This window comes from Rutilus rutilus (genome assembly GCF_951802725.1).
Source record: "Rutilus rutilus genome assembly, chromosome: 6".
Taxonomy (NCBI): domain Eukaryota; kingdom Metazoa; phylum Chordata; class Actinopteri; order Cypriniformes; family Leuciscidae; genus Rutilus; species Rutilus rutilus.
In genome coordinates, this window is record NC_140214.1 from 49,300,385 (window position 1) to 49,313,424 (window position 13,040).

The 13,040-nt window shown below is 39.3% G+C and overlaps 3 protein-coding genes across 3 annotated transcripts in view; all 3 read right to left on the bottom strand.

The window, feature by feature from the left end:
• The window catches only part of LOC311291902 (uncharacterized protein), a 322,068-nt gene that overhangs the window by 244,397 nt on the left and 64,631 nt on the right, over positions 1-13,040 (bottom strand). The window contains exons 18-24 of the mRNA XM_084411257.1: positions 8,177-8,347; positions 7,582-7,755; positions 7,036-7,209; positions 5,477-5,650; positions 4,934-5,107; positions 4,364-4,537; positions 2,809-2,982 (exon numbers count right to left, since the gene is read on the bottom strand). Of these exons, the coding sequence (XP_084267383.1) occupies positions 2,809-2,982; positions 4,364-4,537; positions 4,934-5,107; positions 5,477-5,650; positions 7,036-7,209; positions 7,582-7,755; positions 8,177-8,347 (1,215 nt within the window). The remainder of the gene's footprint in view (positions 1-2,808; positions 2,983-4,363; positions 4,538-4,933; positions 5,108-5,476; positions 5,651-7,035; positions 7,210-7,581; positions 7,756-8,176; positions 8,348-13,040) is intronic.
• The window catches only part of LOC311291904 (protein NLRC3-like), a gene marked incomplete at its 3' end in the record, with an annotated part of 146,391 nt that overhangs the window by 111,337 nt on the left and 22,014 nt on the right, over positions 1-13,040 (bottom strand). The window lies entirely within an intron of this gene.
• On the bottom strand, positions 8,371-11,151 carry LOC311291906 (E3 SUMO-protein ligase ZBED1-like). The gene is made up of 2 exons (XM_084411261.1): positions 9,952-11,151; positions 8,371-9,850 (listed from the first exon to the last, which is right to left on the bottom strand). The coding sequence occupies exons 1-2, from the start codon at positions 11,118-11,120 to the stop codon at positions 9,160-9,162; spliced, it is 1,860 nt and encodes a 619-aa protein (XP_084267387.1). The 5' UTR covers positions 11,121-11,151; the 3' UTR covers positions 8,371-9,159.

A 13,040-nucleotide genomic window follows, 5' to 3' on the forward strand; every position in this document is an offset into this window, starting at 1 on the left:
TTTTGCTGTAATGTGTTCCTCTTCTCACAGGTCTCAGTCCCCCCTTTGACAGAGATGGTTGTTCCTGCCTCTGTTCTTGTACCTCAGAAACAGGAAGTCAGCTACATGGTTTTCAAGGTATTCTGGAACCACATGTGCGTGACATGCCTTCTGATTTCTATAAGCCTGTGGACGGTCTTGTAGCTCAGGTTAACCTGCCAAGCCCTTCATGCCGATTACCTGATGATCGCATGGGTACAGACACTCTTACTCCCAATGAGTTAGAAGTAGTTAACTCCCTCCTACAAGAGAACTGTGATGTATTCAGTACTTCCTCTACTGATCTAGGTAGAACTGATTTAAGCATAGCATACACACATCCTCCACATCCCCTGTGCGTCAGAGAGCATACCGTACATCTCCTGTCCTACAAGAGGAAATCCACAGACAAGTACAGAAATGCTTCTCTCATAGGAGTGTGTGTTGTTGAGTCTCACAGGAGTGTGTGTTGTTGAGTCTCACAGGAGTGTGTGTGTTGAGTCTCACAGGAGTGTGTGTTGAGGAGTGTGTGTTGTTGAGTCTCACAGGAGTGTGTGTGTTGAATCTCACAGGAGTGTGTGTTGTTGAGTCTCACAGGAGTGTGTGTGTGTTGAGTCTCACAGGAGTGTGTGTCACCTGATTACGTAATGTAGAATTCACTAGTTCACACTTACAAATAAGTTAGATAGAATAAATGCGTATTTGGCGTGCTGTCCGAGGAGAGGGCTCCGAGCTCGGTATTCGGCCCGAACCCAGAGTACTCCCCCCGTATTTCTGGCTGTAAAGATTAAGCCAAGGGTGAGGAGTCGGGGTGGTGGAGGGATGCTGAAAAACTGTCAAGGAATATTAGGTGAGTTGACAGTGTGGATATATATATACTTCTAGTCATGCTGATTAGGGTAGACATAATTGTTTGATGACGAGTAGATTGGATTGCTTATTTGAACGTGCTCCTCCCGAACTTTGTTTATAAAACATCATTAGTCACAAGAGAGAAGAAAATGTTAGATAAATATAGAGGACATATCTCACCAGAAAAATACACAACATATGTAAAAAAATGTAAAATAAAAATAATATATATATATAACAGATCAGAGTCACAAATGTATTCCAAAACATAGATTTTACAAAAAAATCTATAAATAATATTTTTTTTAATATAAGACATAATTAAAAAAGACATAAAATATCAATGAAATATACAAATCAGAATCAACAATATATTCCCAATTCCAAAGCTTGGATTTCACACAAAACTAAATACATATTTATAATGAATTATTACATTAAGTATTATAAATAATTATTATACATCCTAAACCAACATTGATAATTCAATATCACATTTCTAATACGCATGCTAACACACACGCTGCTTTATTTAATTGTGAAGTCTGAGTCTCTTCCACCTTTATGAAACACATTTACACATGTATTTCTCCTCATAGACAGCAGTGAGACTCTTCTGTGGATCAGCTGATGGTTTCTGCTCCTCTCATGATCATTTCACACTACGATATAACACATCTATCAGAGTCTGGTGATCGATCTTCATCTACACTGTAAAGAGGAACAGAAGAGAAAACAATCAGTGTTCAGAGGAACAAAGTGCAAATTATTATATTTCAATTAGGTTTTTTTTTTTAGTAAAAATAAGTTAAATTGAATTCCTGTAATCAGGTTAATTACTGACTCTACATGATCTTGCATAGATATTTGTGTTTTAAATATAATAGATGTAAAGCATGAATCATGTTCATATGTGTGTGTGTGTGTGTGTGTGTGTGTGTGTGTGTGTCGGTGCGACTCCTATTGAGTCTCTGTAAAGGAGAAACTAATGAGTGTACGGCGTATGGAATAAACCACAGGGAGCAAATACAAATGTTATTTTGAGTTCAAACACAAACCTTTAGTTAAAGCCGTTTGTCCTCTAGTTTAAACATGTTTGTAGGCTCTTAGTAAATCACTGAGAGTAAAGTAAGTGTAAAGTAGTGTGACGTGTTGCTTGTCCCAGTAAAAACACACTAGAGACAGAGACATTTCTCATGTGAGCTGGACGCTGTGAGCTGAAGCTGGAACTGCACTGATTTTAGCAGGAGTGCAGCGTTTTCCTACAATCTGACCAAGTCTGTTTTCACACTGAAATGATTCACTTCTACTGACACAGTTCATAAAGCAGGTGTTGATGTATAAAGCTGTGACAGTGAGCTTTTCTTCTCTTTCCTCCTTTGTGTTAAACATTTCAATAACTTCACATTTTGTTCTCACACAAACCCTTTGTTGCAATAAAGCTTAATGATAATTTCCTTTCACGAATGTTTGAAAGGTTTGTTCACATATCAGAGGTAAATGAAGATCTCTTTAATATCTCAGTGATGTTTCCTCACCTCAGGACACAGTTTGAGTCTCGTAGCTCGTCTCTGAGCCGCTTCTGCTGTGAGTCTCCTATCTTATTGCCTCCCAGATCAAGCTCTTTTAGAAACTGCAGCGCTTTTGAGTTCGTCAAAGACTGAGTTAAAGAAGAAACATCTGTAATGCCACAGTAGACTAGACTAGAAAGACACAAACAGAGGAAGAGAGATTATCTTACAAACAAATCATGAATGTGAAGAATTTTACACAAATATAATGTGAACTCAGACTCATTGTGAGATATTGAGTATAAAGTGTTTTAGTTTAAAAACCCAGAAAGTGCACTGCTATAAACACTGAAACATAAGCCCTGCTGTCTTCAAATAAATAAACTTCAGTCACACTGTAATTGCTGTACAGTATAATGATACTAACTGTAGTTTCTCCAGCTTGAGTTGTGGGTTCATCAGTAGATCACTGAGGTTTTTCACTCCAGAGTCTCCTAGTGTATTCCAGCTCAGGTTCAGCTCTCTCAGGTGTGACGGGTTTGATCTCAGAGCTGAAGTCAGGATGAGACTCTGTTTCTCTGTAATACTGCATCCATACAGACTGAAGACAGAAAGAGAAAATGACTCAGATCTATGATGATCAACTAACGTGTTCATCTTCATCCAGCAGACTTTTGATGACAAATAAACAGGGATATCAAGGTAAAGGTCACATGGAGAAAGACTACACATTGTACATTTAAATACACTACCAACACTGTAACAAAAAAAAAGGTTGAAAGCGTTGATGTATTTATGTTTACACATTCATTTCATATAATTTTTAAAGGGTCATGAAACCCCGAAACACATTTTTTGATGACGTGACGCGTGACCTTTCCAACGTGATGATGTAATACGTGGCACATCTCAGAGATGGTACAAGACAGGCATTTGTGGTTAAAAAGTATATATATATAAACCAAAATACAGCGAATAGTCTTCTTGGCGCGCCTACTTTTGAAAGTCAACATTTAGATTATGTGAACAAAGTTAAATGCATTATAAAGGCCTGGGTCACTGTGGAATAAATCACAATGTGTTTCATGATAAAACCGTGCCTTTAGTTTACAGTCCGGTAAATACAGCAGGTTATAGTAAATTATTTCACAGACCCCCTGGCACTCGAGGACTGAAAGCCTCAGAAGAAAGCCCTGTCGAGGCTCTTCCCCGGTACGGGTCGTGTCGAGCCATTAGTCTGGGTGTTTGATGAGGAAAAGATGAAATGTAGAAGTTGCAATAAACGCGTTATGAATCCGCACAACTGCAGCAGCGGAGGACTTTTATTCTGCTGAGCGGATCTGAGGAAGAACTGATGACGGGACAGTTTGATCTTCGGCTGACAAATCAGAGGAAAGGAGCGTTTCATTCCCGCCTACGTGTAGAAATCCAATATTCCAGCTGTTTATAAATGTTTCTACCGGAGAACGAAAACCGAAAAATCAAGCTGAATACTTGTCTCTAGTGTTTTCTCGTTTTTCTACTTCCAATATTAAATCGAAAAACTAATGAACGCAACGTACACGGTCCGTGTATCATCTGATCATTTCATTTCCTGTTTGGAATGGAATAACGAGAAATTAAAAAAGACGGATCGTTTATTCGTTGTTTTGTTTTAGTTTAATAAACGGAAAATGAGATTTCGGCTCGATTTCACATTTTTTGTTTGTGGTTTACAAATCGGTTTATAGCTTTGATATTTCGTTCGCACATGTGGGCGGCGCTGAAACGCCCCTATCATCTGATTGGTCAAACCACTTCGTCTTCAGTACAGCCAGAATAAGAGTCCGTACGGCACACTCACATCCCACTTTAACCCCCTGTGAGCAATAGGGGAAACCCAGAAAGTGCACTGCTATAAACACTGACACATAAGCCCTGCTGTCTTCAAATAAATAAACTTCAGTCACACTGTAATTGCTGTACAGTATAATGATACTAACTGTAGTTTCTCCAGCTTGAGTTGTGGGTTCATCAGTAGATCACTGAGGTTTTTCACTCCAGAGTCTCCTAGTGTATTCCCGCTCAGGTCCAGCTCTCTCAGGTGTGACGGGTTTGATCTCAGAGCTGAAGTCAGGATGAGACTCTGTTTCTCTGTAATACTGCATCTATTCAGACTGAAGACAGAGAAATAACAATAGTTCACATCTATGATGATCATCTTATTGAAGAGCTACAGCAGCATTTAGTTTCCAATAGTCTGTTCTGAAACCCAGTCACACTAGTTCTGTGTGCTGGAAGACACTGTTTCTTCTCTTTCATTTTAACTATTTATTTGAGTCTCTCTTCTTTATTCTCTGTTGAAAAGGCAGATTTCTGCATGAACACAATCAGTACATTATATCAAATGCTGGAAATTAAACAATTACTAACTAGATAAAAACACATCAAATGTGAGCAATAGGGAAACCCAGAAAGTGCACTGCTATAAACACTGAAACATAAGCCCTGCTGTCTTCAAATAAATAAACTTCAGTCACACTGTAATTGCTGTACAGTATAATGATACTAACTGTAGTTTCTCCAGCTTGGATTGTGGGTTCATCAGTAGATCACTGAGGTTTTTCACTCCAGAGTCTCCTAGTTTATTCCAGCTCAGGTCCAGCTCTCTCAGGTGTGACGGGTTTGATTTCAGAGCTGAAGTCACATCAGAACAACCTTCATCTGTCATATCACAGAGGCTTAAACTACATTAGCAGAGAGAGAGAAGAAAATAAGACAGAAGAAAAGAAAACTCTTTATTCTGTAAAGTCACATCATCTTCATAAGCAAATAAAGCAGAGGAAGAGAGATCTTCATCTTTATTACACCAGATCACACACATCTCTCTTCTTTATTCTCTGTTGAAAAGGCAGATTTCTGCATGAACACAATCAGTACATTATATCAAATGCTGGAAATTAAACCATTACTAACTAGATAAAAACACATCAAATGTGAGCAATAGAGAAACCCAGAAAGTGCACTGCTATAAACACTGAAACATAAGCCCTGCTGTCTTCAAATAAATAAACTTCAGTCACACTGTAATTGCTGTACAGTATAATGATACTAACTGTAGTTTCTCCAGCTTGAATTGTGGGTTCATCAGTAGATCACTGAGGTTTTTCACTCCAGAGTCTCCTAGTTTATTCCTGCTCAGGTCCAGCTCTCTCAGGTGTGACGGGTTTGATCTCAGAGCTGAAGTCAGGATGAGACTCTGTTTCTCTGTAATACTGCAGTCATACAGACTGAAGACAGAAAGAGAAAATGACTCAGATCTATGATGATCAACTAACGTGTTCATCTTCATCCAGCAGACTTTTGCTGACAAATAAACAGGGATATCAAGGTAAAGGTCACATGGAGAAAGACTACACATTGTTCATTTAAATATACTACCAACACTGTAACAAAACAAAGGTTGAAAGCGTTGATGTATTTATGTTTACACATTCATGTCATATAATTTTTAAAGGTTCATGAAACCCCGAAACACATTTTTTGATGACGTGACACGTGACCTTTCCAACGTGAAGATGTAATACGTGGCACATCTCAGAGATGGTACAAGACAGGCATTTGTGGTTAAAAAGTATATATATATATATATAAACCAAAATACAGCGAATAGTCTTCTTGGCGCGCCTACTTTTGAAAGTCAACATTTAGATCATGTGAACAAAGTTAAATGCATTATAAAGGCCTGGGTCACTGTGGAATAAATCACAACGTGTTTCATGATAAAACCGTGACTTTAGTTTACAGTCCGGTAAATACAGCAGGTTATAGTAAATTATTTCACAGACCCCCTGGCACTCGAGGACTGAAAGCCTCATAAGAAAGCCCTGTCGAGGCTCTTCCCCGGTGCGGGTCGTGTCGAGCCATTAGTCTGGGTGTTTGATGAGGAAAAGATGAAATGTAGAAGTTGCAATAAACGCGTTATGAATCTGCACAACTGCAGCAGCGGAGGACTTTTATTCTGCTGAGCGGATCTGAGGAAGAACTGATGATGGGACAGTTTGATCTTCGGCTGACAAATCAGAGGAAAGGAGCGTTTCATTCCCGCCCACGTGTAGAAATCCAATATTCCAGCTGTTTATAAATGTTTCTACCGGAGAACGAAAGGCCAAAAATCAAGCTGAATACTTGTTTCTAGTGTTTTCTCGTTTTTCTACTTCCAATATTAAATCGAAAAACGAATGAACGCAACGTACACGGTCCGTGTATCATCTGATCATTTCATTTCCTGTTTGGAATGGAATAACGAGAAATTAAAAAAGACGGATCGTTTATTCGTTGTTTTGTTTTAGTTTAATAAACGGAAAATGAGATTTCGGCTCGATTTCACATTTTTTGTTTGTGGTTTACAAATCGGTTTATAGCTTTGATATTTCGTTTGCACATGTGGGCGGCGCTGAAACGCCCCTTTCATCTGATTGGTCAAACCACTTCGTCTTCAGTACAGCCAGAATAAGAGTCCGTACGGCACACTCACATCCCACTTTAACCCCCTGTGAGCAATAGAGAAACCCAGAAAGTGCACTGCTATAAACACTGAAACATAAGCCCTGCTGTCTTCAAATAAATAAACTTCAGTCACACTGTAATTGCTGTACAGTATAATGATACTAACTGTAGTTTCTCCAGCTTGAGTTGTGGGTTCATCAGTAGATCACTGAGGTTTTTCACTCCAGAGTCTCCTAGTGTATTCCCGCTCAGGTCCAGCTCTCTCAGGTGTGACGGGTTTGATCTCAGAGCTGAAGTCACATCAGAACAACCTTCATCTGTCATATCACAGCAGCTTAAACTACATTAGCAGAGAGAGAGAAGAAAATAAGACAGAAGAAAAGAAAACTCTTTATTCTGTAAAGTCACATCATCTTCATCAGCAAATAAAGCAGAGGAAGAGAGATCTTCATCTTTATTACACACCAGATCACACACATCTCTCTTCTTTATTCTCTGTTGAAAAGGCAGATTTCTGCATGAACACAATCAGTACATTATATCAAATGCTGGAAATTAAACAATTACTAACTAGATAAAAACACATCAAATGTGAGCAATAGGGGAAACCCAGAAAGTGCACTGCTATAAACACTGAAACATAAGCCCTGCTGTCTTCAAATAAATAAACTTCAGTCACACTGTAATTGCTGTACAGTATAATGATACTAACTGTAGTTTCTCCAGCTTGAGTTGTGGGTTCATCAGTAGATCACTGAGGTTTTTCACTCCAGAGTCTCCTAGTGTATTCCAGTTCAGGTTCAGCTCTCTCAGGTGTGACGGGTTTGATCTCAGAGCTGAAGTCAGGATGAGACTCTGTTTCTCTGTAATACTGCATCTATTCAGACTGAAGACAGAAAGAGAAAATGACTCAGATCTATGATGATCAACTAACGTGTTCATCTTCATCCAGCAGACTTTTGCTGACAAATAAACAGGGATATCAAGGTAAAGGTAACATGGAGAAAGACTACACATTGTACATTTAAAGGAGCCGTATGTAAGATTGTGGCCAAAACTGGTACTGCAATCACTTTCAAATTACTGTTGAGCGGTGTATCCCCTCCCCATTTGTGAAATACAAAGATTAAATTGAATGGGGTTATGAACAGCTCTGATTCTGATGTCAGGAAAAAACATTGTTCTGCCTCTACAGAAACTGCAATAATTATTGACCCATGATCAAACTGTCTGTCTGGAAATATTATCATCAGCTAACATTACAACTAAAAGTAAAGAGATATTATAAATAAAAGAGCAATACTCACGTCAGTGTGTTGAGTTGACAGTGTTTATCCTGCAGTAGAGCAGCGATCTGATTCACTCGTGTGTCTCCTAGTTCATGTTCACTCAGATTCAGCTCTCTCTGGAGTAACGGGTTTATACCCACAACTCTATTCACATACTGACAGGCTTCCTCTGCAGCAGGACTCACAAACCTGCAGAAGAGGCAATTCAGGTATCAACTAAATGTCCATTGCATTACAAAAATGATTGATACGATAAAACAAAATGTATGTATTGTTTTAAAAACAAGCTTAAGTTAGTTTAAAGCCCATGTTGCAGGTTTTTTTTTATTTTTTTTTATTAATATAACCTTGTATGAAAATACCATATGAAAAGTAAATGCAGGATTAAAAATTGTTTTGCAAGACATAAGGGCACAAATTTAATAGAAAACGTGACCGTTTCCTTGACCGTGTTGAAAAAGCGCTTTTTTTCACCATCGCGTCATATGACGTCACATGAGGTAGTCGTTTGTAGTGATGGGCAATCCGGCTCTTTTTGGTGAGCCGGCTCATTTGACTCGGCTCACTGAAAAGAGCCGGCTCTTTTGGCTCACAAACGGCTCTTTAAAAAAATATATGTTTTGACTATGATAGGTGTGAAAACGATTCTAATTAAATTATGAAATCATCATAATTACAATTCTAAATGAAATCATACTCACAATGTCTCACAATTTCTTTAAAAATGCATTGATTTGTTATGAAAAAAGAATACCATTAAACATTTGCATTTAAATTACAACTTTTTAATGTATAGAAACAACATTCAAAACAAATACAATCTGAACAACATAATAGAACCCATATTAAAGAAAAATAAATAACTGAAAGGATTAAACTGGTTCCTCTTTTTCTCTCTTCTTTATTGGCATGTTATAACTAACCAGCATGAACTATCTCACTAGTTATGTTTTGTATAACTAGCATGAACACACACACACAATGCTGATCATATTTTTATTTTATGAGAGATTTGCATTCAGAAATGCAAGCTGCCTTACTTTGGAGGGGCTGATGCGGTTTCTTCTCTCAGAAATAATTTGTCCTGTTTTCGAGAAGACCCTCTCAGAGGGAACGGATGTGGCCACTATGCAGAGTCTCCCTGTCATGACTTTAGTAAGCCGTGGGTAGATAGAGGCCTTGTTCTTCCACCAGCTCAGGGGATCTGCAGATCTTTGGAGGAGAGGCTCCTCCAAATAGGATCGGACCTCCATTATGGCATCTGCTGAGGGATTTCTTCGTGCTGCATTCCCAGTTGCTCTCTCATCAAACAGCATCCAAACAGCAGACGTTTGTGGCACTACTGCTGGTGCTTCGGCTCCTTCTGCTCCCTCTGCTTCCTGTTGCCCTGGTGTCTGAGCCAGCTGACTGCTGGGGCTGTCCCTCCCTGCTGCTGAGGTGATTCTTTGAAGAGCCTCATCAATCGCTCTGGCATCACTGAACGCTAATTTCTTAAACCTGGGGTCAAGTGCAGCGGTTTCTGACAGCACGTGATTATATTCCATTCTATGGAACTTTCTGTCCATTGATGAACATAGGGTGTCCATAAACTCTATCACTTGCCTTGTGGTTACATTTGCTTCTCTCTGGCGGTTGGCTGTGATTCGCTGCAGACCCTTACACAGGAGTATCATTTTTGAGGCTGTCACATAGCTAAAAAGAGAGAATAGATTTTTTTATTTATTTATTTATATATATATATATAATGTAATATAAAATACAGGATAAAATGTAGAAATAACTGCTTACTGTACCTCTCTCCACTGATCTCCACAGTAACTTGCTCAAAGGGCTCCAGGACTCTGCACACCTCCTCCACCACCTCCCATTCCTCTTGGGTCAGAGGATCAACAGGTGCACTGACAATGGCCAGGGTAGAGATGATGGCATCCTTTGACTCGAGAAACCGTTTCAACATGTAAAATGTTGAATTCCACCTTGTAGGGCAGTCTTGTTTAGGCCTTAGCTCAGGCATTCCCATCTGGTGTTGTGTAGACTTTAATTTTTCAGCACCTACTGTGCTCCTGTGGAAGTATTCCACAGCTGCTTTCACTTTCTCCACAGTGGGCTTCATCACCTTCAGAGCATCTCTTACAATCAGGTTGATTGTGTGGGCAAGACATGGATGATGGGTCCACTTTAATATTTTCACGGCTTTGGTAATGTTAGCCGCATTGTCAGTAACACAACAGACCACTTTTCCATCTACATGCCATTCTTTTGCCACTCTCAACAGTTCCTCTGCCAAGTTCTCTGAGGTGTGTCGGTCGCTGAACTCAAAGCAGTCTAGAAGACAGCTAGACATTGAAAAATCTTCAATAAAGTGACATGTAACTGACATGTAATTAGTGGTTATCCTTGACGTCCAGCAGTCAGTGGTAAGGCAAACTGCAGTAGCTTTTTTGACTCTTTCCTGCACTGAAGCCCTTGTGCTCTCATACAGTTGTGGAATAAGTGATTTTGAAATTACTTTCCTGCTTGGAATTGTGTACATTGGATTTAGACTACTGGTATAATTTCTAAAACCTCTGTCCTCCACGATCGAAAATGGCTGGAAATCGGTGGCAAACATTTTAGCCAATGCAATATCAATTTGGCCTTGTTTTGATACAGACATTGACTTTGGCATAAACTGGTCCATTATAGAAGACTGCGTTGCTGTGGATCGCGGCCTACTTGACTGAGTGGATACATCTCCACGTGAGGTGCTGGCTCCAGTCGCTCCACCAGCATCACTAGCGGGATCGCTAGTTTCTCGAAGCTCCGCTATTTTCACAGTTGGGTGCACAGTTCGCATATGCCGGTGTAGGTTGTGCGTAGAACCGGCTTTATGTGAGATTTTGTTTAGGCAAATTCTACACTGTGCTTTAACATTGTCTACCTCATTAAAATGATTCCAAATGCTGCTGTGCTTCCGACTCATTTTCCTGCTTTTGTTTTGTTTTCACAGCTGTTTTTCCTCTCCTCTCCTCCGTGTTTGACAGTTGACACTGTGTGTGTGTGTGATGGCTCGGCCCCTCCCTCATGCCGTATAATTGGTTGACACCTCGTGTATGATTGACAGGAACAGAATGTGAGGCTGATCAGACAGTCGAAAAACGAATGTGTCCTATATAATAATTTATTTGTTCTTTGAATTAGTCAATTATTTAAAATAAAATAAAATTCATTCATTATTTCATTATTACATAATGATTTAATTTCTATAGGCTATATTTTTTTAAATGGAGTCGGCTCTTCAGATATGCGAGCCAGCTCCCGACGTTCACCTATAAGAGCCGGCTCTTAGAGCCGGCTCATTCGCGAACGACCCATCACTAGTCGTTTGGCTCTGCGTTCGCGCTCAGTGCAGAGATAGGTTGGTATTCAGTTGGAGCGGTCATGATTCAGTGTGTTTTCTGTGCTTATTGTATTTCAATTAATCATCGTCGTGGTAAATGATTGTGAATTATGGCCTGTCAGGACATCGAGTCCACAGGTTTCAGAATAAGAAAAAGGACGGTGCAATCTTCCGTGCCAGTGTGCGTTTTGTGCCGGGTAAGAGACGGGACTTCACTTCTGCTTCTGCTTTGAATAACGCGGTAGTGTGTAGCGTTCACTATAGACCGAATGATTATAATCCCGGCGATATGTGCACACTGTCCCAGCTCCTTCATCGGGTCGCCCGGTGACGGTCTGCCGTCAGCATGTGGTTCGGCCGCCAGCGGGAAACATGACGCTCACGGATCCGTCAGAGATCACTTATTGTACATCTGTTTTACAAAATGTGCCTTGTCTTAATTTAATTCATTAACATATCCTACATAAACTTGTAATGTAATGCATTTATGTGTTTGTTATTAGTCTGCAGCCGACACTATTATTATTATTATTAATATAAATATAATATATTATGTTCTATAATTCATTTTCAATCTGTACAAACCGACTTTAATGTTTGTGTTGGCTGTTTCTACATATAAAGTTTTTATACAGTAAGACAGTTGTGATTGTGATCATTTTTTTATTCATCATCACCAAATGGGTCAATTCAAAGCCTTTATAAAGTCCCTCTTCCTCTGGAAACTGTCTCCTAATGGCTGACACACACAACACATGCAGGTAAGGGTCTAAGTACTAGCTTTGCTATTGCCTGATACATGATGATAATAATCTGTACAGTATTGTGATCTGAGCATAGTGTTGTACATATCGTCGGCTAATGTGAATAAGTTACATCTATAAGCTAACACTGTTCTCTCGCCCTGTTCTCCTCACACCACAACTCACCGTTGTTCTGTCTAACCCTGGCCTGTCCTGCTCACTTGGCTTCATATCAGGCTCATAATTATATGATATCATCATATAATATATATCAATTATAAATGAATTATATATATATATATCATATGAGTAAACATTTAGGCTACAATTCCCTTTCCGAGCTGTCATTGCGATCCATTGCTTTCCTATTCGCTAGTTGATTTACTTTGACCGCTCTACCTCATGTTACGTCACTTCAGGTTCGGCGGTTTAAGCGATTTTCAAATGCGGAAGTAAAAATTTCTCACAAAAACGACTCCAGAAGCCTAAATAGCGTTTTATAAGTATATGTTTATATTTAAATCTAGTTCCTACATTATTTTTCCATACATTGGCTTACTGGGTACTCTAACCTGCAACATGGGCTTTAACCCTCTGGAGTCTGAGGGGTTTTCTGGGCCCTGGAGATGTTCTGACATGCTCTGACATTTGTTGTTTTTTCAGTTATTTATAAACATGTTAATGGCAAAGGTGTAAATTCACTCTATAAAGCACAAACAGGGCTACCATCATATCTGATCAACATGCTTGTAAATCTTTG